The sequence below is a fragment of the Enhydra lutris genome, unplaced genomic scaffold (genome assembly GCF_002288905.1).
Source record: "Enhydra lutris kenyoni isolate GAN:26980312 unplaced genomic scaffold, ASM228890v2 scaffoldscaffold6, whole genome shotgun sequence".
NCBI classification, from domain to species: Eukaryota; Metazoa; Chordata; class Mammalia; order Carnivora; family Mustelidae; genus Enhydra; species Enhydra lutris.
Window position 1 is genome coordinate 22188716 of NW_019154090.1, and position 25196 is coordinate 22213911.

The window sequence follows — 25196 nt, forward strand, 5'->3', positions numbered from 1 at the left end:
ACTTAAGTCTCAAACCAGCCTTCCCTAGGAGAAAGGAGAAGAGGAGAACCTGAGCTGGAATGTGCCCTAGCTGGCAGAGCCCCAGTAAAGTCTTCATAGTCTGAGCTGGAGCCATTTTGTGTTAAAAAGCATGTCTCGGGGGGACCTCAGTCTGTTTAGTGTCTGCCTTGGGCTCAGGTCATGATCCCACAGTCCTGGGATGTGGCCCGGAGTCAGGCTCCTTGCTCAGCAGGGGAGTCTGTTTCTCCCTCTGCCCCTCCCTCTGCTTGTGCGCTCTCTCTCTCTCTCTCTCTCTCTCTCTCTCTCTCATTGACTCACTCTCAGATAAAATCTTTAAGGGCACCTGGGTGGCTTAGCGGGTTAGAGCCTCTGCCTTCAGCTCCGGTCATGATCCCAGAGTCCTGGGATCAAGCCCCACATCGGGCTCTCTGCTCAGCAGAGAGCCTGCTCCCCGCCCCTCCCCACCCCCACTCTCTTTCTGACTACTTGTGATCTCTGTCTGGCAAATAAATAAATAAAATCCTTAAATAAATAAATAAATAAATAAATAAATAAAATCTTTAAGAAAAAAAAAATCATGTCTCCAGGAATACTAGCCCCTAATGGAAAGGTAGCAGTATGTGTGGTTAGATTTTATCAGATGGGGATTTTATTTAAATTTTAATGACTGAAGGTAACACACAATCACAGGCAATTCTGTCAGAAATTTCTTTATCCTAGCTGAGTGACACTCAAATATGGGCTATACATCAGAACACCTGGAGTGCTTGTGGAAAGCAATTGCTGGCCCCACCTATGGAGTTTCTGATCTAGTAGATCTGAGATGGGTCTCAAGAATTCGTGTGTCTAACAAACTCTCACATGATGCTGAGGACTGGGACCACACTTGGAGAACCACTATCCAGGTCTTGTTACTCAAAGTGTGGTTCATGGACCAGCTATGTGGGTATTGCCTGGGGGTTTTTAGCAATGCAGAGCCTTCAATCCCACCCCCTAGATCAACCGAACTAGAATCTGCTATTTAACAAGATCCCCAAGGGATACCTGTATACATTAAAGGTTAGGACACATCACTCCAAGGCAGTGCTTCCCCCAAAGCCAGTTGAGGGCATCTCTTGGAGTATATAAAATTCATATTCCTCGGCTTTCCTCTGGTGGCTTGGATTCAGAAGATGGAGGAGGAGCCCAGGAATCTGATACAGACAAGAACTTCAGATGATTATAATGGTCAGGTAAGCATGGGAAACTCCTCATTTACCTCAGTTCTGTGTTCCTCAGGCAGGACGAAGCCACAAAACCAGAGAAAAACCTCTCCCTCTGGGATCATGACAACGCAGCTGCTTCTCCTTTAGAAACAGGAACTTGGGGAAGGTGGCTCCTTGATGGTCTTTGATGCCGTCAGAGGAAATGGGTGGTTATGAGAACCACAGAGCCTGCAGGTGTGAGCTGGGAGCCCCGAGGACGCTATGACAAAGCTGAAAGAGCCCTGGGCCTTCTTCCCTGGCCTGACTGTGCTTGGGAGGGCTGTCCAGTGTTGTGCGGGTCCCTAAGGAGCACCAGTCTCCTGTCTCATCCCAGGTCTACAAACTGCTGACCACAGCAGATGCAGAGCTACCCAAAGGGTTACCAAAAGCATCTCCCTGAAGAGTCTCCCAGGCTGAGAGGATTCTGGGTGTCCTAGGACTAAGGACTTTGGCAGATGTTCCGAAGGGCCCTCAGAAGTCCTAACCTCTCCAACCAAAGCATGCATCTAAGCTGAGCCCCTGCCCCAAGCTTTGATGACAGGAAATCAAGTAAGTACGTTTGCTTTTGTTTTCTGATGGCCCTGGGACTGTGAGGAATGCTAGTCCCCTCAGAGGCTGGGAGTGGGCTTTACAGTGGGGGGAAAAGTTCCAGGAAAATAAGTTCTGTTGACAATGTAAGGGAGGTAGTTTTGAGGGTCCCTGAAGGAACCAGGCTCCAGCATTCCTTCTGCCTTTGACTGTCCCCCACCCCCGCTGCCCCAAGAATTACATTATGCCCTCCAGCTTGTCTTCATGCCCATTCTGGTCCCATCTCGGTCACCAATGTGCTTGTATGATTTTGGGGCCCCCTCTTGGCTACAGCCTCCCAACATCAGTGAATGAAAGAAGTCTGAATTCTAATCTCTGAAGACATTTTCAGATATAGAGTCTACAGTTCCTTGCCAAAGGGTGATATTTCTAAGTTGAGAGAGACAGGTCTCCCTTTAGCTCAATCCAAATTCATCACTTACCCCCACCACTGAGAAATATCTTCAGAAGCACAAAAACACAAAAGACATGGATTTGTAGACCCAGCTCTGCACTAAGCAGCTGTGTGAGAGTGAGCATGAGGGTGCCCTCTCTGAGCCCTGATCACTGTATGTGAATGGGTTTCAAAGCTGCCAGCCTCTCAAAGGGTTAAGTGAAAAGATCAAAAAACAACAGCAGGCAGTGTGCTGGTCTCAGCAGCCTTTACTCTTTCCTTCTACCCACTGGCCCAGGCCCCCAAGAAAGTGCCTGGCACACAGTAAATTGTTCAAGTGCTTGTGCAGTTAATAATTAGATTATTTCTAAAGTTTTGACCGACACCACCTCCCGGGCACATGGACCCCGTGGTCTTTATTTCACCTCCAGGAAGCTGCCTGGCCCTGACCAGGTCAGGTGAAGGGAGCTGGCAGAGCTCAGGGAAGGGGATGTTTCCAGCCTGAGTGTGGTTTTCCTACCTCTCTTGGGTCCATCCCCCAGCTCCATCCACTGTAGGAAGAAGTCTCTGTGTTTAGTGCAGTTGTTGATTGTGGTGACTTTGTCTTGCTGAAGGAGGGGAAAGGAAACTAACCATTACTGAGCACCCACTCTATGTCAGCTCCCCAACTTCTCCCCACAACTCAGTGGAGTTGGTAATATCCCTGATTCAAAGACGAGACAGAGGCTACGTGCTTTGCGTGAGGAGGTCACACAACTGGATCCTGGTTGGTTTGAATTAATCACTCAGACTACCCAGGAGAGCTCTCTCCCTGAGGTTTTCTGGACTCACGTCTGCACAGTTAAGCATAGAGCTTGTATCTGATACCCAAGGGGAAAGGAAAGGCTGGGGAGCAGCAGGAATGTTGAAAACCTGATGTAAAGGGGAGCCATAGCAGTGAGGGCTTTAGAGACCACCTCAGGAAGCAGCACTACTGTCTCGTCCTACTGAGGCTTCAGGATCCCAAAGTCTGAGCAGGAAGTGGCTACCAGGAGCCATTTCCTAAAGATGGGCCTGTTTTCTAGTAAGGAACTTCATCCCCATGAATACAGAACTCTCCATGATAATGACAGAAACCCATCCTTATCCAGGCATGGTGAGGGGTTCAAAGGCAAGGCCAGAACCTGCTATGTCACTGCCATTCTGTGAGCTCCTCCAGGGAACCAAGCTGGGATAACTATTCCTCGCCTCCATGAAAAGGATGATGAGAATGAAAGGATGAAAAGAATGAAAACACTTCCCTGAAACACTTTGATAAAATGTTTGAAAAAATTAGCATTACTCTGGAAATTAAAATTATTCTAAGAATAAGACACCTGTCCAAAGAGCTACTAATCACTGTCCATTTAGTTAGTGTGTTGAATGTCTTTTATGGGCCAGGTGCCTTATGAATTGTTGAGGAAATAGGCAAGCAAAAAGAGGTCTTTGTCCTCATTGAGCTGTGGAATAACGGCAAATTAAACAAGTGAACACTCTAATAAACGAATAATTAAAACTTGGGAAGGGGGGTTCCTAGCTGGCTCAGTCAGTAGAGCATGTGACTCTGGATCTCAGGGTTATGATTTTGAGCCCCATGTCGGGTGTAGACATTACTTAAAAATAAAATCTAAAAACAAAACCAAACTTGGGAAGGAATGCAACAGGTTGCTGAGAAAGAGAAAAATGGGGAAAGTTCCCAGGAGTGGCCTCTGGTGAAGTGACAGAGCGCAATAAAAAATGTGCCCTGACCAAGCTTCTTGCGTGCCTTATCTTTTGGACCCAAATATTGGGTATTGGCATCCCCATTTTTTTCAGACGAGGAAATGGAGGCAAAGAGCAGGGAAATGGCTCAACAGTCAATCCCTCCAAAGACTTGCAAGTCATCCCTGTGGCGTACAGCTTCCCAGTCATCTTACTTTGCCCTGTTGACACCAATAACTGTGTGCTCAGTGTCACCTTAGCTTGTTGTAAGCCGCCTTAGATCCCCCTTGCCTACCTCTAACCTTAGTCATGGGTCCTTTCATTGTCCCCTGCCAATGTGATCCCAGGTCAGGAAATGGTTCTGAGTAGGTCATAGGAATGATGGCTGGGGGATTCAGAGAAATCTTCCCAGAGAAGGGTGGGACCCAGACAGGCCCCCAAGGGAAAGAGCAGTCCAGCCAGTGGCTGGGCCCCCACACAGGTAAAGGCCCATAAACAGAGAACAGAGCATGGCTGGAGTATGGAAAAGTGGGCCCACCAGAGGAAACAGGGTCCAGCTGCAGAGAAGAAATTCTTCAGAGTCTGGTGGAGGGGCTGGAGCCTGGTCCTGCCAGGAGGGGAATCATTTGCTCTTGTCAGCAGGACCGAGCTGGGGAGGGAGAGGGTGTCTGGGGACCAGGGCCTCTGTGTCCATTGCAGCATCTCTTTCAGATTTCTCTCAGCCATGTACTTCCGAGTGTTCTGCTGAGGAACGATGGGAGGTCAACCCAGCAGAGGGAAAACCCTGCCAAGCCCCAGCTCGAGCCCCTCTGTCCAAGAACCGGGCCCTGTGCCCATGCAAGCAGGTAGGCTTCCCGGACACAGTAAGGCCGCACAGCCCCAGACATTACTGCCTCTGTGAGCCTTCCTGACCGGCCACTCCAGCACGGCTTCCAGTGTCAATGAGCACCTGCTGTATACAAGGACCTTCCCTGTGAACCATGCAGGCAGGGTCCCTGCTCTGGGGGAGCTTACATTTCAGCAGTCAGAATGTTGAACAACCAGATAAACTAGAAAATGTGGGAGAGTGACAGGTGTTAACCAGGAGGGTTTCCTTCCTCCTCAGTCAGTTTATTGAGAAATTGAGCTGGCAACTCCAAGACCAACCCCAGTTCTTAGCTCTGCAAAGGTATGCTGTTATAATAGCCTCTGGCTGTCTGTGGCCATTTAAATTCAAAGTAAAATTCATTAAAATGAAATTAAGTTAAATATGTAGCTACTCAGGGGCGCCTGGGTGGCTCAATGGGTTAAAGCCTCTGCCTTCGGCTCAGGTCATGATCCCAGTATCCTGGGATCGAGCCCCGCATCCGGCTCTCTGCTCAGCGGGGAGTCTGCTTCCTCCTCTCTCTCTGCCTACTTGTAATCTCTGTCTGTCAAATAAATAAATAAAATCTTTAAAAAAAAATATGTAGCTACTCAGTCACACCAGCTGCATTTCAAGTGCTCAGTAGCCATATGTGGCTAGTGGCTACCTATTGGACAGCACGGTTACAGAACATTTCCTTCATCACAGAAAGTTCTATAGGATACAGTGTCTTTTTTTTTTTTTTAATTTATTTGACAGAAATCACAAGTAGGCAGAGAGGCAGGCAGAGAGAGAAGGGGAAGTGAAGCAGGCTCCCTGCTGAGCAGATAGCCTGATGCAGGGCTCGACCCCAGGATCCTGAGATCATGACCTGAGCCGAAGGCAAAGGCTTAACCCACTGAGCCACCCAGGCGCCCCCACAGTGTCCCTTCTTATCCTGTGAAATACTGGAAGCAAAATTAGAGCTATGGTAGTTGGAAAAAATCAGGACCTATAATGCCTAAGCTGAACCTACAACTGTGGTTTTCAAGATAGTCCTAACTAAAAATACCAGTTTTTAAGACAATTGGACAATCAAAATATCCTAGAAATTCTATAATTTTTTAAAAGATTTTATTTATTTATTTGACAGATCACAAGTAGGCAGAGAGGCAGGCGGGGGCGGGGGTGGGAAGCAGGCTCCCCACCGAGCAGAGAGTCCGATGCGGGGCTCGATTCCAGGACCCTGAGATCATGACCTGAGCGGAAGGCAGAGGCTTTAACCCACTGAGCCACCCAGGTGCCCCGAATTCGATAATTTTTATATTGAAACTATAGGCCCAATTTGTTTCTTGTTGCCCCAAATTACCCACAAATCTTTTCTCAAATCACATCCTGATTTGGGGTTTTGATGATGTATTCATGGTTCTCCGGCAAAAGAGAACCAGTAGGGTATGTGTACGTGGGTGTGTGTGTGTGTAGACATAGAATTTATTTTAAGAAATTGGTTCATGCAACTGTGGGAGCTAGCAAGGCTAAAATCTGCTGGACAGGCTGGCAGGCCAGAGGCCCAAGGAAGTTAATGCTACAGAATTCCAGAGTCAAGTCTGGAATTCCCTCTTCCTTGGCAGACCTCACTCTTTTTCTCTTAAGATCTTCCACTGACTTGGGGTGCCTGGGTGGCTCAGTGGGTTAAGCCTCTGCCTTTGGCTCAGGCCATGATCTCAGGGTCCTGGGATCAAACCCCGAATCGAGCTCTCTGCTCAGCAGGGAGCCTGTTTTCCCCTCTTTCTCTGCCTGCTTGTGATCTCTGTCTGTCTTTATTTACTTATCAAATAAATAAATAAAATCTTTATATTAAAAAAAAAGATCTTCCACTGACTGGATGAGACCCATCCACATTATGGAAGGTAATTGCCTTATTCAAAGTCCACTGACTTAAATTGTTATCTCATCTTACAAACATCTTAACAGCAACATTTAGACTTCTAGGCTGCTGTTTGACCTAGTATCTGGGTACCATGGGCTAGCCATGTTGATACACAAAATTAACCGTCACAGATTACAAATCACTCTAAACCAAGCAGTACTTTTAGGAGGAAGGACATGGACATACACTTAAGCAGAACCAGGAGACTGTAGAGCCAGATATCTGGATGTCTGTGTTTGGGCAGAAACTATCCCCAGTCTGGAAACTTCCCTGCAATGGCTGGGGCCTCCTCCCCCTCCTCAGCCCTGCCCTAAGATATTCCTCTCTCTAATGCCAGCCTCCCACAGACATTAACACCCTGGGTGCTGTCCTTCTCCTGGTGGGGAGGCAGGTGCCTCCTTTTAGTCTCTCAGTCTGCAGGGAGCCTGGGGCCCACCAGGCCCTACAGGAAGAGACCTGGAAACCACACAGACCTCCCCCTCATTTCCTCTGAATCTAGCACAGGCCGTGGCCCCAAAGCTGCTCTGAGTCATGGCCAGGATGCTGAGGGGGCTGACCCCCAGCAGGTGCTCTGGGGGCTTTCCCTGCCAGTGAGACATGAGGGGAGCTGCATTTCCTTCTCTGACAGGTTTTCAGGGGGGAAGGAAAGGGCTCTCTCTTGGTATGTCAACCCCTGAGCCCAGCAGGAACACAGATTTGGGGCAGCCCCTCCCATGAATCATTCATCCATCAGTCTTACATCCATCTAGAATCTACCAAGTCTCTACCCCACACCGGGCCTTGTGCCAGGACCAGGGGGTATAGCAATGGACAAGATAGGCACAGTCCCTGCCTTCAGGGACAGTCAAGCCCCAAAGACAGGCTCTAAACCCATAATCCATTACAATTGTGTTCAGTTTTGGTGACAGTGCATTTTAAGGGACTCTGATTAAGAGTGTGTGCTGAGAGACTCATCAGGAAGGCTTCACCAAGGAAGGGACATTTTATCCAGGGTGTGAAAGATGAAGGTGAGTCAGCCAGGCAGATGGGTCCATCAGGGACAGCATGCGCAGGCCAGGGGCAGCCCAGGAGAAGAGGTTGGGTCCTTCCAGGCCACTCGGCTTCACCGTTGTTGAAGGAGGCTCTCCACAAGACTTGCTTGCATTGTTATGCAGGCATCAGGCATTTTCTGGCCCTGTGGGATGGCCCTGTGCAGCACACAGCTCTGAGAAGCTCCAGTCCAGAGTCACCACATAGATCTGCACATGTGTCTGGGAGGACACATAGGAACCAGTCCCTTTCCAGGATCACAGTCTCATTCTTCCCGTGTCCACCTGGAGTACAGGCCCTTATACCACACAGTTCCAGCTCCAGGTCTGCCCCACTGATGCCCCCCATCCCCTCGGTCCTTGTCTGTCCATCTGTTCTCCTTCCCCATCTCCTGGGGCATCTGTCTAGAGGGTATCACAGAGCCCTCTGAGGCCTTGGCTCCTTCAGGAGCATCTATGAGATAAACAGATAAACTTTTCATGTTGACCTTGACTGTTTTTCATAGCTTGATGCATTGATGTGCTGACAAGTGTGTCTCTCTTTTCCCTTTGTTTCAGAGGCCCCTACTGAAATGGGATAAAGAGGAAGGAGAGGGAGGGATGTGGGTGAAGTGAATCTCAGCAGCCTGTGGAGGCTGGGTTTTCCAGGATGAGAAGGCCTGGACAGGCATCAGGACGTCTCGTTAGACTAGGTGGGCTGATCCCTGAGGTAGATGAGGGCATGAGCATCCTGTGCTGAGGGAGTCACTTGCCACCTACCATCCAACCTCAAAACTGTCCTCTTGGCCACCATGTCCTTGGGACCAGTCCTGGCGTGATGGTGTGGTGTAGTGGGGAAGCTTGGCATCCTCTAGCTCTATGAATCCCTCTCTGAATGTCAGCATCCCAGGGAGTCTGGGCCTTTTTCGGAGAGGTGCTACCACTGTCTTGTCAAGTACCCCCAACCTGGGCCCATGAGTAGCCACAATGGTCACCCACCCCAACAGCGCCCCATGGGCAGAGGAATAAGGAATGGCATAGGAGCCACTCCTGGCACAGTGCCCTGTCCCACCTCAGTTGCCTCGCTGTGTGATGTGGTGACCAGAGAGGACTACCTCAGGAGCTTGAGAGGACTGGAGTGATGTACTCAGTCAGATCCTGACATAGCAGCTGCTCAGTAAAGGATGGCAGGCATGAGGCCAGGACACTTGACTGGGCTGCACATACCTCTTGGGTGTCTACTCTGGGCCAGGCCTGGCAAAGTGGGTCCCTGGCACCCCACCTCTTCTTGGGGCAGCACGGACCTTCACTGGTCATTCTGGACAAACGCCATGGGAGAGACATGCATGGCACTCTAGAGTTACAAAGCCTGTCCACATCTGTGATTTCACTGGCCCTTCCAGCAGCCCTCTTCCTCCCATGCTTACCCTGGACCTCAGCCCCAAATGTTAGTCCATTCAGTGCTCACATCATTAGAACTTCCAGAAACCACCTTCTAGAAACTGAGCTCCGAGATCTGTGCTGATACCTGCTTAGAGCTATAGTTTTTGTAGTTTGCTGAGCAGCAGAATCCTTTTATCAAGGCCTTCTTGAACATCTCCATATAAAAAGCAATTGTAGCCAGGAACCCCACTCCTCTTGCCACACCAATCCTTTCCCTGAGTGACCCCAAAAGATGTCTGGGCATCTGTAGGGCTCTTCAGAGGCCACTGGAAAATCTTCAAATACCAGGGTAGTCCTCCTCGGATCCCAGCAGACCTGCTCCCCAGGGTGTTCATGGTTGGGTTGGTTGATGGTGGAAAGCCCAGACTCCAGTAGACTTCACATGGAGAGGGGACTGGTCAAGAAAATGACCACCTCTGTCCCTCCATCCAGAGAGAAGCAGGGCCACAGCTGTGGCCCTGGGCACCTTCCCGGTAGGCGAGCACACGGAGCTGTCACTGAGCCTGGGGGATCCACTGACCATCATCTCTGAGTAAGTCCTGTCCCAGTGGGGGAAGGGTGGGGCGCTCTGCTTCCTTCCCCTGGCACCTGAAGATGCCCTCACGGGAGACGGGGCCCCTCCCTCCAGGAGAAAAGAGCATGGCCTTTGGCACTGAGCTCACACTTGGCCCTAATGGCGGGATCTAGGAAGCCTGACACACCTGTAGGGGGGAGCTGTGGGTGGTGGGCAGGGCCTTGCAGGGGGCACCCGGAATCCTGCTGTTTCCTGCCCAGGAGGTAGCAGCACTGGCCTGTGCAAGGAGACCTGGGAAACATAGGTGGGACAGACGGCCAGCTGCAGGAGCCAGCCTGGCAGGTCCTCAGGAATCCTAAATGAGCAGTTCCCCTCTCTATTCTCTCTCCAGAGATGGAGACTGGTGGACGGTGGTATCAGACGCTTCAGGCACAGAATACAGCATTCCCAACAGTCTCGTGGCCAAAATCTCCCACAGGTGAGTTCACACCCCACGCCCTGCCTTAGCGGAACTTCCTACTTTCTCTTCCCACAAGTGTGGTTCTTTATGGCCAGTCCTGCACTGAGCAAAACTGGGGATGGGAGAATCAGGCCCAGGCCCTGCCCTCAAGAAGAGCCTGCAAGACTCGGGACCCCGGAGGAGGGGCCTCAGGAAGGCCCCATAGAGACGTCCTCTGGGCTTTGGAGGGTGGCTGGGAGTTCATTGGGGGAGAATTCTGAAAGGGAGCTTCTGCATATGTGTCCTAAATGTCCTGAGGCAAGAAAATGAAGGGGTGGCGCCTCGTATCTTGGCAAGTCTGCCTTTCTAAGAGGGGCCTCACCGGAGGCAGGACATGGGGGATGCCATCGCTTGCCACCAGTGAGTGACAAAAGAAACCAACTTCAGAGCAAATTCTATGTCACGAGAGAGAAAGGAAGGGGCCTGTCTTTTAGTGGGATCAACCTGCATAACACGGAGTCAGGCGGGTACTCTGTATGTGCTGTGATGGCCTCTCTTCTGTTCTGAGAGAAAGTACTGCTGTGGCACTGGATGGCCTTCCTTTTCTGAGGCTTGCCAGATGTCTGGCTCTGATGAAAGTAGCGCAGGCCTCCCAAGACATGTGGACACCTCACAGAATCCACTCACGTGGAGGTCATTGGCCCCCGTGTGATTCCTGCTCGCCTGGCCCCACTGGTCAGAGCTTTTGCATCCTCAGTGCGGCACTAAAGTTGCAGCCAAGGAGACACTGGCCACCTCCAAAATCCCCTTCCCTTGCCACTCCGTCTGTTTCCTCCGTGTTTGTAAGTCCTATGAATGACTTGTTTTATTTACTATAAAACTAGGCTAAGTTTGCTGCTGGCACCAAATGGGTCACAGCTTCTCTGGTTTATCTCCTTGGAATGAACTCAACCCTGACTCTAGCTTTGACTGTGGAATTTCACAGGATGACAGGGAGACAGCCATTTCCATAGAGTTGGCTTCTCTAGGTTTTCCTGGGGACTACAGGACATGACTCTGGGGACATTAGAAGGCTGTTGGACTAGTAAGTAAAAAATTCCTGTAAAACCACCCTGAACTTTCCATTGCAGTCAAGTCCTTCATGGACATATAGGTAGAGGAATAAGTGAAAGGACAAAAGAAAATAGGGGGCCAGAGGACTCAACAATCCAGCAGTAAAAGAGGCCCTGAGGAGTAGGTCACGAAGGTCTGTGCTTTGGGAGGCACATATGGTGATCGATATGTTGCATGATTTTTTCCAAGACTTTAGATGGTCTTGAGCATTCTAGTTCCAACATTTCTACCCACAAAAAAGCTCCAGTGGGAGTTACATTTCATTGGTAATGAATGAATACATGTTCACCCGCATGCCTTCTGGCTGCAAAGTTAAATTTTAAAATGTTCAAAGAAAATATTTACTAAAATTAAACACATACACATAGGCAATTCTTGGAAAGGAGAGTTGGCTAGCATAGGGGTAGTAGAGGAGCTGGGCAGTGATAGGAGTCTGCGATCATCCCACCTTCTCCCGCCCTCCTGACCACTTGGGAATGAGGTCTCCAGGCAGAAAAGGCCGGGGCTCACCCCATGAGTTTGTCCTCTGCAGCCTCTGGAGCCGGGACCAACACAAAGCTGGGGGGCCCTTAGAGACCAAAGTACAAGTGGAATTCTGAGGCCCAGAGAGGGAAGAGGGGTTTGAGCAGAGTCTTGGCCCACCCACGCCCAAGCTGACCTCTCTCTGTCCCTCCTGCAGGTGGCTGTATGAGGGCCTGAGCCGGGAGAAAGCTGAGGAACTGCTGTTGCTGCCTGGAAACTCTGGAGGCGCCTTCCTCATCCGGGAGAGCCAGACCAGGAGAGGTGGGTAAGCTCAGCCCTGGCTTGTCCTTGAATGCCAAGAGATAGCTTGGTGGTATAGGCAGGAGGTCAAACATGAAGGGCTGGAGTACCTGGTCTTGGAGTCAGGCAGTTTCGTTGACCACCATGATGCTGCCACGAAAGCCCATTTCTTAAAAGTGGGTGTGAATGGTCCACCGTGGGGATCCAGGCTCAGCCTACACTTTAGTAACTGGGTCTTGTAATAGAATATGGTCACAGGATTTCCCTGCCCTGACCAGCAATGATTCCTCCCTCCCCAAAACACAACTTGGCAAAAAGTTGTCAAGTTCACGAGGTCTCTATGCCCTCCCTGGGTCACCAGCCAGAAAACTCAGTCAGCTCTTGATCTTTCTACTGTATAGATGGGTAAGATGGGGAAACAAAGGCCTGAAGAGGGGTAGGGACATGTCACATTGCACATTCCTATGTGCCTTCTCCCACTTCGGGTACAGGACTTTCGCAAACCAAACACAAAGCTAATAGAGTCTGTCTCTGATGCCCCTGCCTCCCTCTGAGCTGCTGCCCTGAGACCCTTACGGTGGGACAGAGAAGGACGTTACACAAGTGGTGATGCTGATTTTTATGGTGGGCCCTTTAAGTGTCTTCAAACAACCCTGTGAGGATTGTAGTTCCACTGTCCCCATTTTACAGATGAGGAAACTGAGGCTTAGGGAGGAGAAATTATTTGCCAGGGTAAATACAGCAATGAAGCTGGGATTCAAACCCAGCTGGGGTCCTCTTCACTTCCGATACCCAAGAAAGGCCCACATATCACAATAATGGTGGAATTGCAAACTCAGTGGTAGACTAGCTGGGAGATACTCAGGAATGAGGACAGGTCTTTTGTGCTTGCCCGAATTGAACCAACCATGGTGGGTTGTCAGGGTCCTTTGCTCTCGGTCTCCCTCCCGGGGCCCCCTCCAGCACATCTTTGCCTCTCCTCCTCTTCTTTCAGAAGCTCGCTGGGTTGACCTCTCCCCAGCCTCTCCTGCTACTTTACAGACAGCATTACCTTCCCCCCTACACCCAAAGGCTGGCTGGGCCTGGGGGCTGGCCTGAGTGCAGGCTACAAACAGGAAACCGCAGCAGTGGAGCTGACTGGGGCAGGGGTGCTGCAAACCAGGCCCCAGGGAGCTTGAGAAGCCACAGGAAGTGCTCTGTGCTCAACTGCCCCATACCCCCTCTTCTTTGGTCTCGTTCAGCCACAACCACATAGTGACCAAAACTTACTGCCCCTTCCTAAGAAGGCGCATATACAAGAGGAGCTGGCTGGGAAATAAAGGAGAAAGCAGAAAACGATCTTTAAATATCCATAAACAGGGGCACATGGGTGGCTCAGTCGGTTAAGCATCTGCCTTCAGCTCAGGTCATGATCCCAAAGCCCAGCACTGGGCTCCCTGATCAGCTGTGAGTCTGTTTCTCCCTCTTCCTCTGCCCCTCCACCTGCTTGTGCTCACACATGTGCATGTGCGCTCTCTCTCTCTGTCAAAGAAATAAGTAAAAGCTTTTTTATCTTTTTTTTTAAGATTTTATTTATTTATTTATCAGAGTGAGCACAGGCAGAGTGGCAGGCAGAGACAGACGGAGAAGCAGGCTCCCGCTGAGCGGGAAGCCCGATGTGGGACTCTATCCCAGGATGCTGGGATCATGACCTGAGCCGAAGGCAGAGGCTTAACCAACTGAGCCACCCAGGCGTCCCAGCTTTTTCACTTTCTTAAAGATTTTATGTATTTATTTGACAGAGACACAGCAAGAGAGAGAACACAAGCAGGAGGAGGGGGAGAGGGAGAAGCAGGCTCCCCACCGGACAGGGAGCCCGATGCGGGGCTTGATCCCAGGACCCTGGGATCATGACCTGAGACAAAGACAGATGCTTAATGACTGAGCCACACAACACCCCACAAATAAGTAAAATCTTTTTTAAAAAATTAAAGATCCATAAACATACACATGATTGCTGGGATTAAGAATAGATTTGACTCTGAGCTTCCCCATAGCCAACCCCAAAAGGGGGTCGATCAGAATGCAGCTCTCATTATCACAAAAGGAAGAGATTTGTCAGTTCTGCAGGAAAGGAAATAGCTTCCCCAGTACTAACTTCTAATCTCTCATCTGAGTCTTCTTTTAGGACAGTATTTGTCAAGCTGCAGGTTAAAACCCGCATCAGTTTGGTTCAGTGGTTATAGAGCAGTGGGTCTCAAATCCGGGTGGCCATCAGAATCACCCAGAGGGCTTAAAACAAAGAACTGGCCACACACCCAGATTTCTTATTTGGTGGGTCTTGGGCAGGGCCTGAGAATTTACGTTTCAAACAAGTTTGCAGCTTATGCTGCTGCTGCCGTGGGGACCACACTTTAAGAACCACTGATCTGGGGGCATCTGGGTGGCTCAGTTGGTAGAGCATGTGACTCCTGATTTTGTGGTTGTGAGTTTGAGTGCCATGTTGGGCAGAGATTACTTTAAAAAAAAAAAATGCCCATCTAGACCTTGGCTTCAAGTTGGAATCATCTGGGGAGCTTTATAAATTACTAATGCCTGCACCCAACTCCCAGAGTTTCTGGGGCTTGAACCCACAATCCTCATGGGGCTCTAATCCACAACCCAGATCAAGATCAAGACCTGAGCCAAGACCAAGAGTCAGATGCTTGGGCCGCGTGGGTGGCTTATTCGGTTGGGCATCTGCCTTTGGTTCAGGTCATGGTCCCGGGGTCCTGGGATACAGTCCCGCATCATTCTCCTTGTTCAGCAGGGAGTTCCTTGTTCAGCTTCTCCCTCTCCCCTTCCCCTGCTTGTACTCTCTCTGTCAAATGAATAAATAAAATCTTTAAAAAAAAAAATAAGAGTCAGATACTTAACTGACTGAGCCACCCAGGCACCCCTGAGTTTCCGATTTAATTGGTCAGGGCTGTGAGCTTGGCCCTAGAAGATATAAAAGTTCCCTTGGTGATTCTGATATGCAGCCAGGGTTGCGACCCCTTCATTTAGTGGATCTGGACCAGGGAGCGTTTGAAGCGCAGAACATTCCAGGTGCATTACTGGGGTTGGGAAGAATATTGTTTCATCCTATTTTTGTTTTAGGTAATTTTTAAAAGATTGTATTTATTTTAACAATGAGGTTTTGTGTTTTTTTTTTTAAGATTTTGTGTATTTTAGAGAAAGAGCATGAGCAGGGGGAGGTGCAGAGGGGGAGGGAAAGAATCTCAAGCAAAGCACAACAAGCGGTTCAATCTCACAACCCTGAGATCATGACCTGAACAGAAACCAAGAGTCAGATGCTTAACTGACTGAGCCACCCAGGTGCCCCTAATTATTTTTAAAGATTATTTATTTTACAGATCGAGTGAGAGTGTGTACCAGAGTGGGGAGGGGCAGAGGGAGAGAGAGAATCCTCAGACTTCCCACTCAGCACAGAGTCCAACGCAGGTCTTGATCCACGACGCTGAGATCATGACCTGAGCCAAAATCAAGAGTGGGGCACTTAACTGACTGAATCAGCCGGGTGCACATGACTTAGGTAATTTTAAGTGTGTCCTAGGTCGCAGTGTAAAATTTCATACTGTGGTTTGTAGCCAAAAAAAGTTTGGTGGCGCCTGGGTGGCTTAGTTTGTTAGGCATCTGACTCTTGATCTCAGCTCGGGTCTTGATCTCAGGGTCATGAGTTCAAGCCTAGTGTTGGACTCCATGCTGGTTGTGGAACCTACATTAAAAAAAAAAAAAAAAATGTTTGGCACTGCAGCTCTATGGGACCTGGGTAACATCATAGAACACTAGTTCTCAAACTAGTTCTCAGACTCAGAATTGTCAGGGAAAGATTCTTGGGTCCCTTCAAATATGACTATTTACTGGGCTCAGAGGTCAGAAATCTGCTTCCTTCACAAGGTCTCTGGATGGTTCTTATGTTCTTTTATGTTTGAAAACACAGTTCCATTCTAGGGAAACCAGAATTAAGTAGTAAGAGACAATTTTTTTTTTACAGTTACATAATGCACCTTGTTATATGTAATACTAATTAATTAGTGATTGAGTGAATGGTATCAGAATCACCTTTTCTTTTCACCGATGTCCAAATATACCTCTGGGAAGGGAATTCTGCTGGGGAGTTTGAGTCTGTGTGTAGACTGAGGAGGAAGGCCTGGGGCCTGTGAGCTCCCAAGAACCCTACTCAGAGTTGCCAGGGAGGGGAAGACCTCTCTATCTTCCCTAGGGTCCCTCTGGCATACCTATTTATGTCCTAAACCTGGGGGAAGTCATGGCAGAGTCTGTATCAGACCCCAAACCTTGGTCTGTGAAGGGACACTGACGACTTTGTGGAGGTCATAGAATTGCTCCAAAGGTCAGCAGCAAGGCCAAGTCCTCCACAGCATTACCCCCTCACCTCCCCGCTGTCCTACTGCGTCTCTCTTCTTTGGTGGGTGCTTTAAGGAAAACTGATGATCAAGCCATGCTTCCCACCATGGGGGGGGGTTCACTTCTGTCCATTCTGTCATCTTGGAAGCACTTGTTGAGCATTTCTTCTGAGTCAGGCCTGCTAAGTCATGGCTCTTGTCCTCAGGACGCAGACAGTGGAAGGTCCAAGGCTATCAGCTTCTCAGAGGCCTTAGCAGAGGAAGGTCAGGAGGGTCCTGCTAGGCCCATCTCCCACATACAGCTTCTAATCCAATCCTTCATACCACTGTGGACCCCACCCCACCTCCTGGTATCATCATTAGAACACCAGGGGAAACATGGTGCCTCGCCCCAGAGGTCCCTGCAGGCTAAGATGTGACATAGGCTATGGAGCTGGAACTTTCTGGAATCCAAGATATTGTACCTTCCATGCCTTTTCCCCAGTGTGTCTCCCTCCAACCCCTGTACCCAGCCACAGCTCCTACCATTCCTTCCCGCAGCCTCTCTTCTGGCTCACTGCCCACCAGAACATTCTGTGAATAACCAACTTCTTCTTTCCACAGCTGCATCCTTGCACACGCTCCTCCCTCAATCCTGGAAAGACGTATCCTCCATTCTTCCACTTGAACTCATACTCACCCTTCATGACCCATTTCAATGTTATTTCCCCAGGCTATTTGCCACCCTTTGCTCTCAGACCACTTTTGTAGCTACTGTAAACTTAGTTCTTAAAAGAAAAAACAAAACCAAAAAAACTGGGGTATGTGGTTTAAGAGCACAAGAGCTAAATATTTGAAATGGGGACCGTAAAGGAAAATTCCAGTGTGGGAAGTACGGGCAGGACAGCACTTCCTTCCCAGAGTACAAAGATCTAATTATGTCTGTCGGGCCTTGTGCAGGGCACGTAGCCAGTGCTCAAGGGATGTATACTGAATAATGAATGAGGGAATGAGTGCATGAAAAGACAATGGGGGAGGGGAGAGGATGAAGAGCTGGGGAAGACTTTTCCCCAGTACTACGTGTTCACAGATGGGGGAGGCATGCAAATAGTAAAACACTCCTCCAAACTGCTTGTAATCACGGCTCTGTCTGGCATTTATCCCAGAGATTCATTCATTCATTCATTCATTCATTCATTCAACAAATGGCTCTTGTGTGGTGACTCTGTGCCTACTATTGTTGTAAGCAGTGGGGATTCAATGATATAAAAAGCAAAATCCTTGTCCACAAACCAATTGGCAAAATGGACAGCAAACACATAAATAAGGACGTGTCTGATCATGGTAAGTGCCACATGGAAACAAGAAAGCTGCCTAAGGCTCCCCCTCCCTGGTTCCACGCTCTGGTTCTGCCATGGAATCCAACAAGGATGAAGCCGAGCGCTGTATTAGCATCGCCCTTAAGGCCATCCAGAGCAACCAGCCCGACCGGGCGCTCCGCTTCCTGGAGAAGGCTCAGCGGCTGTACCCGACGCCGCGAGTTTGCGCCCTGATCGAGTCCCTCAACCAGAAACTGCAGTCTGCCGGTGACCATCCCCAGCCCACAGACACGACCCACAGGAAACCAGGTGGGGCCGATGCCCCCTCGGCCAACGGAGAAGCTGGAGGAGGAGAGAGCACCAAAGGCTACACAGCAGAGCAAGTAGCAGCAGTGAAAAGGGTCAAGAAGTGTAAAGATTACTATGAGATCCTGGGGGTGAGCAGAGGGGCCTCCGATGAGGACCTAAAGAAGGCCTACCGCAAGCTGGCCCTCAAGTTCCACCCAGACAAGAACCACGCACCGGGTGCCACTGAAGCTTTCAAAGCCATTGGCACAGCATATGCGGTACTTAGTAACCCAGAGAAAAGGAAGCAGTATGACCAGTTCGGTGACGACAAGAGCCAGGCAGCCTGGCATGGCCATGGGCATGGGGACTTCTACCGTGGCTTTGAGGCTGACATCTCCCCCGAGGACCTCTTCAACATGTTCTTTGGCAGTGGCTTCCCGTCTAGTAATGTCCACGTCTACAGCAACGGCCGCATGCGCTATACCTACCAACAAAGGCAGGACCGCAGGAAGAACCAGGGTGACGGCAGGCTAGGGGTGTTTGTTCAACTGATGCCTACCCTCATCCTGATCCTCGTGTCAGCTCTCAGCCAGCTCATGGTCTCCAGCCCCCCATACAGCCTGAGCCCAAGGCCGTCGGTGGGCCACGTCCACAGGCGAGTCACTGACCACCTGAATGTCGTCTACTACGTGGCAGACACCTTCTCTAAGGAGTACACAGGCTCCAGCCTCAAAACAGTTGAATGGAACATGGAAGACGATTATATCGCCAACCTCCGAAACAACTGCTGGAAGGAGAAGCAGCAGAAGGAAGTCTTGCTATACCGGGCCCGCTACTTCGGTGATACAGATATGTACCACAAAGCACAGAGGATGAGCACACCGAGCTGTAACCGACTGTCAGAGGTGCAGGCCTCCCTGTATGGATAGTCCTGGGCCAGCCACGCCACCGAGGTCCAAACCATGAAATCCCTGGAGAATTTTTGGTGACATGCACTGAGCCAAGGTGATGGACTGTATATTTAAGGAAAGACATAAAAAGAAAAAAAAATTAAAATGGAATTGGAGGCAAAAAAAAAAAAAAAAAAAGCTGCCTAAGAGGAGCAGGGTCACGGGACATACGGGACATGTGCAAGTGTACAAAGGCCTGCAGTAGATGCATCCTCAGCAGGGACAGGTGTGCTGGGAGTCAGCAATCCGAGGTCGTTGGGAGTCAGGTCGGGGTGGGGACTTTGGCTCTCAGCAGGGGAGTGACCTGAACTGATCCCTCCACTGCTTCAAAGAGAGGATTTGGGGTTGGGGTGATGAGGAGGAAACGGGAAGCCACTTGGGACGTTGTTGTAGGTTCTGCCGAGTGAGAGTGGTCGGATTCTGGATATATTCTGAATATAGCCAGTAGGGTTTGCTGTCAGGCGGTATGTGAGGTGGGAGAAAAGGGAAGCTGTGAGCCTGACTCCAGGATTAGAGCTTAGTAATAGATGCACAGCACTGCTGTTTTCTGAGATGGGCAGATGGAGGAAGGATACATCAGAACCATCCTTCAGGAGGCTCACGGTTGGTTATGTGTGTTCTGGGGTGAGGGATAGGGCTGAGGGACAGGCGATGGCAGAGCAAGACTCTTGGTGCCACAGAAGCACTGCTGCCTGGGCAAGCTTAGAGCTGGACCTTCTCTCCTGCAGGGAAGGTCTTCTAGAAGGAGGTTGAGCAGAACTGAGTTGTGAAGGGAAGACTGGTGGTTACTCAGGCGGAAGGGTCTTCCCTACGAAAGGAACAGTGTGAGCAAAGGACTATAGGCCTGATACAGGTTATTGGGTGCTTGCTGCATGCCAGACGTTCCTAAATGCTTTCCCTTGCTTCACCACTTGAATCCTTGAGCTGATCTGGTGACATGGTGAGAATTGTTATCTCCCCTTACAGATGAAGAAACAGATCTGAGAAGTCAAATAATGTGCCTAGAGACACAGATAGTAAGCTTGGGGCAACAGGGGTGTTCTAACATGTGGTTGTTTGTGGGATTTGAACCCAGGGAGTCTGAGTTAAAGTGGAGATGTCCTGGCACTGGGAGAGAGCAGAGGTATTTGGGACTGGATGGAGCAGTGAGAAGGAACTCGGGATACCAGCCCAAGGCTGGTCACAGATGGCATTGGTAGGTGACCTGTCTCCACAGTGGGGTTGTCAACCCCACATGGGGTTCATGGAGCTTGTTATCCCTGAGCCTACCAGCTAGATACTCAGTGTGGTACCCTTCCCAGTTTCAGCAACTGTGGAGACAGTGAGCAGCATGGGGTGGCTGCAGAACCACGCAGGGGATATGAGGACTTAGTCACTTAGTTCAGCTGGCTTGGTTGGCCTTCAGGGCTTATTTTCAAATACATTAGCTCTTTCCCAATCACAGAGCTATTTCAGAGCCACAGCTCAGCTAGAAGAGACTTTTTTTTTTTTAAAGATTTTATTTATTTAACAGACAGATCACAAGTAGGCAGAGAGACAGGCAGAGAGAGAGGAGGAAGCAGGCTCCCTGCTGAGCAGAGAGCCTGATGTGGGGCTTGATCCCAGAACCCTGGAATTGTGACCTGAGCCGAAGGCAGAGGCTTAACCGGCTGAGCCACCCAGGCGCCCCGAGACTTTTTTTTTTTTGAAGATTTTATTTATTTATTTGACAGACAGAGATCACAAGTAGGCAGAGAGGCAGGCAGAGAAAGGAGGAAGCAGGCTCCCCGCTGAGCAGAGACCCCGATGTGGGGCTTGATCCCAAGACCCTGGGATCATGACCTAAGCTGAAGGCAGAGGCTTAACCCACTGAGCCACCCAGGCACCCCGAGACTTTTTTTAATTAAGATTTTAAGTAATCTCTATACCTAACGTGGGGGTCAAACTCACAACCCTGAGATCAAAACTCGTATACTTTACTACTGTCTGAGCTACCCAGGCACCCAAGTAGAGATTCTTCTTAAAGGTAAAAAAGTCAAGGAGCCATCAGAGTCAGGGAGAGAACAAGGAAAAGGAAGCAGGAATCCTACTCCAAACTTCCCAATGTATATTGATTTTATATACTGTAGCCTTGCTAAATTCACTTATTAATCCTAGTAGGTTTTTAGAGATTACTTAGGATTTTCTACATATGTAATCACATTATCTGTAAATACAATTTGCTTATTTTCCAACCTATATGCCTTTAATCTCTTTTTCTTGCCTTATTGTACTGACTAGGACCTCTAGTACAATGAATAAAGTGGTTAGAATATTCTTGTTCTTTGTTCCCAACGTTGGGAGGAAAAATTCAGTCTTTCTTATTAAGTATGATATTATTAACTATATTAGATATTAACTATAGATGTTTCACAGATACTCTATGTCAGGTTGAAAGTAGTCTTCTGTGGTAGGCAGAATAATAGCCCCCCAACCCCAAGATGTCTTGGTCCTAATCTCTGGAACTGGTGAATATATTACCTTTCATTGTAAAAGGGAGTTTGTAGATGTGACTAAGTTGAGGATTCTGAGATGGGGGGATTGTCATGGATTATTCAGATAAGCCCAATGAAATCCCAAGGGTCTTTATAAGAGAGAGGCAGGAAGATCAGTGTTTGAAAGAGAAATTGAGATGAATGTTATGCTGTTGGCTTTAAAGATGGAGAAAGGGCCATGAGCTAAGGGATGTAGGTGGCTTCTAGGAATTGGAAAAGCAAAAAATGGATTATCCTCTAGGGCTCACAGAAGAAACACAAGCTTGCTGATACCTTGATTTTAGTTCAGTGAAATCCATTTCAGTTTTATGATCTCCAGAATGATAAGATAATAGATTCATGTTATTTTGAGACACTGAATTTGTGGTAATTTGTTATAGCAGCAGTAGGAAACTATTCCACCTTCTATTTGTAGTTTTGTGGTTGTTGTTTTTTATCAGGATGAGTATTGAATTTTGTCAAATGATTTTTCTACATTTCTTCAGGTGATCATGGTTTTTCCTCCTTTATTTATATAGTGAATTACATTGATGTTCCTTTTTTTTCCAAGCTTTTATTTATTTATTTGACAGACAGAGATCACAAGTAGGCAGAGAGGCAGGCAGAGAGAGAGGAAGGGAAGCAGGCTCCCCGCCGAGCAGAGAGCCCGATGTGGGGCTCAATCCCAGGACACTGGGATCATGACCCGAGCCAAAGGCAGAGGCTCAACCCACTGAGCCACCCAGGTGCCCTCCCTCCTTTTTTTTGATGTTCCTTTTTTCTTTTTATGATTTTATTTATTTGGGGGCACCTGGGTGGCTCAGTCCGTTAAGCATCTGCCTTCTGCTCGGGTCATGGTCCCAAGGTTCTGGGATCGAGCCCTGCGTCCGGTGCCCTGCTCAGTGGGGAGCTTGCCTCTCCCTCTTCTTGTTGCTCCTCCTGTTTGTACTCTCTCTGTCAAATAAATAAATAAAATCTTTTAAAATATTTTTTATTTATTTGACAGAGAGAGAGTGAGAGAGCATAAGCAAGGAGAGCGGCTGAGGGAGAGGGAGAAGCAGACTCCCTACTGAGCATGTTCCCATTGTTAGAGAATGTCTAAGGGGCCCCAGTAGTCCCTTTAGAAAATATTTTTAGTTAAAAAATGAAAATACAGGGGTTCCTCGGTGGCTCAGTGGGTTAAAGCCTCTGCCTTCGGCTCAGGTCATGGTCTCAGGGTCCTGGGATCGAGCCCCACATCGGCCTCTCTGCTCAGCAGGGAGCCTGCTTCCCCTTCTCTCTCTGCCTGCCTCTCTGCCTACTTGTGGCCTCTCTGCCTACTTGTGATCTCTCTCTGTGTCAAATAAATAAATAAAATCTTTAAAAAAAAAAAGAAATAGTTGAAAAAAAAATGAAAATACAAAAATGTGTGAGCTCAACTAAATCAATAAAGTTACATTTGTAGCTTTACTTATTTATTTTTTTAAAGTAATCTCTATGACCAATGTGGAGTTTGAACTCGATTGAGAGTTATGTGGACTACTGACTGAGCCAGCCAGGAGGCCCCATTTGTAGCTTTAAATGCTTACATTTCAAGAAAAGAAAGAAAGAAGAAAAGAAACTTTATAAAATAAAGTTTCTACCTTAAGAAGCTAGAAAGAGGGGCGCCTGGGTGGCTCAGTGGGTTAAAGCCTCTGCCTTCGGCTCAGGTCATGATCTCAGGGTCCTGGGATCAAGCCCTGAATCGGGCTCTCTCCTCGGCGGGGAGCCTGCTTCCTCCTCTCTCTGCCTGCCTCTCTGCATACTTGTGATCTCTGTCTGTCAAATAAATAAATAAAATCTTTAAAAAAAAAAAAAAGAAGCTAGAAAGAGGGCCATCTGGGTGGCTTAGTCCTTAGGTGTCTGCCTCCGGCTTAGGTCATGATCCCAGCAGCCTGGGATCGAGCCCTGTATTAGGCTCCCAGCTCAGTGGGGAGCCTGTTCCTCCCTCTCCAGCTCCCCCGTGCTTGTGTTCCCTCTCTCACCATCTCTCTCTGTCACAAATAAATAAAATCTTAAAAAAGAAAAGCTAGAAAGAGAAAAATAAATTTAGATGGAAGGGATGAAATAAAGATTAAAGCAAAAGTAAATGAAATAAAAAAAAAAAAACAATAGGGGCGCCTGGGTGGCTCAGTTGGTTGGGCATCTGCCTTTGGCTTGCGTCATGATCCAAGTGCTGGGATCAAGCCCTGCATTGGGCTCTCTGCTCTGCAGGAAGTCTGCTTCTCTCTCTCCTGCCTACCGCTCTCCTTGCTTATGATCTTTCAATCTCTGTCAAATAAATAAATAAAATCTTAAAAAAAAAACCAATAGAGAAAAGTCAATTATCCCAAAAGATTGATAAAATTGATAAACCTCATGGCTGCTTGGCTGGCTCAGTTTGTAGAGCATGTGACTCTTGATCTCAGGGCCATGAATTCAAGCCCCCCGTTGGGCATAGAGATTACTTCAAAAAAATGATAAATCTTGGGATGCCTGGGTGGCTAAACAAAACTGATTAAGAAATAAACAATAAATTACCAATATAAGGAATGAAGAGGGACATCACTATAGATCCTACACACATTAAATGAATAATAAGGGCATATGATGAGCAACTTTATTCCAGTAAATTCTACAACTTGGATGAAATGGACAAATTCCTTAAAAGACAGAAATCACCAAAACTGATATAAAAAATAGAAATTTGAATAGCCCTATATCTATTACCTAAATAGAATTCATAATTTTAAAACTTCCTGCAAAGAAGACCCTGGGTCCAGATTGCTTTGCTAGTTAGTTCTATCAAACATTTAATGAGGGGTTTCGGGGTGACTCTGTTGGTTAAGTGTCTGCCTTTGGCTCAGGTCATGATCCCAGGGTCCTGGGATCAAGTCCCACACTGGGCTCCCTGCTCAGCAGGGAGTCTGCTTCTCCCTCTCCCTCTGCCCCTCCTCCCCCACTTGTGCTTTCTCAAGTAAATAAAATCTTTAAAAAAAATTTGAAGAAGACAAAAACACCAATTTTACATAAACTCTTTTTAAAATATTTATTTATTTGACAGAGAGAGAGAGAGAGACAGCAAGAGGGGGAACACAAGCAGGGGGTGGTGGGAGAGGGAGAAGCAGGCTTCCTGCTGAGCAAGGAACCCAATTCGGGGCTCGATCCCAGGACCCTGGAACCACAACCTGAGCCAAAGGCCGATACTTAACGACTGAGCCACCCAGGTGCCCCTGAAAATATATATATTTCTTAAAAAGTGACTGTTAATAAAAGGGGTGCCCAGGGATGCCTAGGTGGCTGTTGGTTGAGCATTTGACCCTTGGTTTCAGCTCAGGTCATGATGTGAGTGTCATGAGATCGAGTCCCACGTTGTGCTTCACGCTCATCCGGGAGTTTGCTTGAGATTCTTCCTCTCCCTCTGCCCCTCCTGCCTCCCTCTCTAAAATAAATAAATCTTTTTTTTTTGTTTAAAGATTTTGTTTATTTATTTGACAGAGACACAGTGAGGGAGGGAACACAAGCAGAGGGAGTGGGAGAGGAAGAAAGCAGGCTTCCTGCTGAGCATGGAGCCTGATGTGGGGCTCGATCCCAGGACCCTGGGAATATGACCTGAGCCAAAGGCAGACAGTAAACTACTAAGCCACCCAGGTGCCCCTAAAATAAATAAATCTTTTTTTTTTTTTTTTTTAAAGATTTTTTATTTATTTATTTGACAGACAGAGATCACAATAGGCAGAGAGGCAGGCAGAGAGAGAGGAGGAAGCAGGCTCCCTACTGAGCAGAGAGCCCGATGCGGGGCTCGATCCCAGGACCCCGGGATCATGACCT

At 48.5% G+C, this 25196-nt stretch overlaps 1 protein-coding gene and 1 pseudogene across 1 annotated transcript in view; both read left to right on the forward strand.

Annotated features, from left to right (window-relative positions):
- Nucleotides 1-1607: 1607 nt before the first annotated feature.
- LOC111141586 (Src like adaptor 2) overlaps nt 1608-25196 on the forward strand; it is a 30593-nt gene continuing 7004 nt past the window's right edge. Inside the window, exons 1-5 of the mRNA XM_022494252.1 lie at nt 1608-1793; nt 4636-4769; nt 9560-9659; nt 10033-10119; nt 11873-11976. Of these exons, the coding sequence (XP_022349960.1) occupies nt 4679-4769; nt 9560-9659; nt 10033-10119; nt 11873-11976 (382 nt within the window). The 5' untranslated portion in view covers nt 1608-1793; nt 4636-4678. The remainder of the gene's footprint in view (nt 1794-4635; nt 4770-9559; nt 9660-10032; nt 10120-11872; nt 11977-25196) is intronic.
- LOC111141587 lies at nt 17707-18911 on the forward strand (annotated as a pseudogene).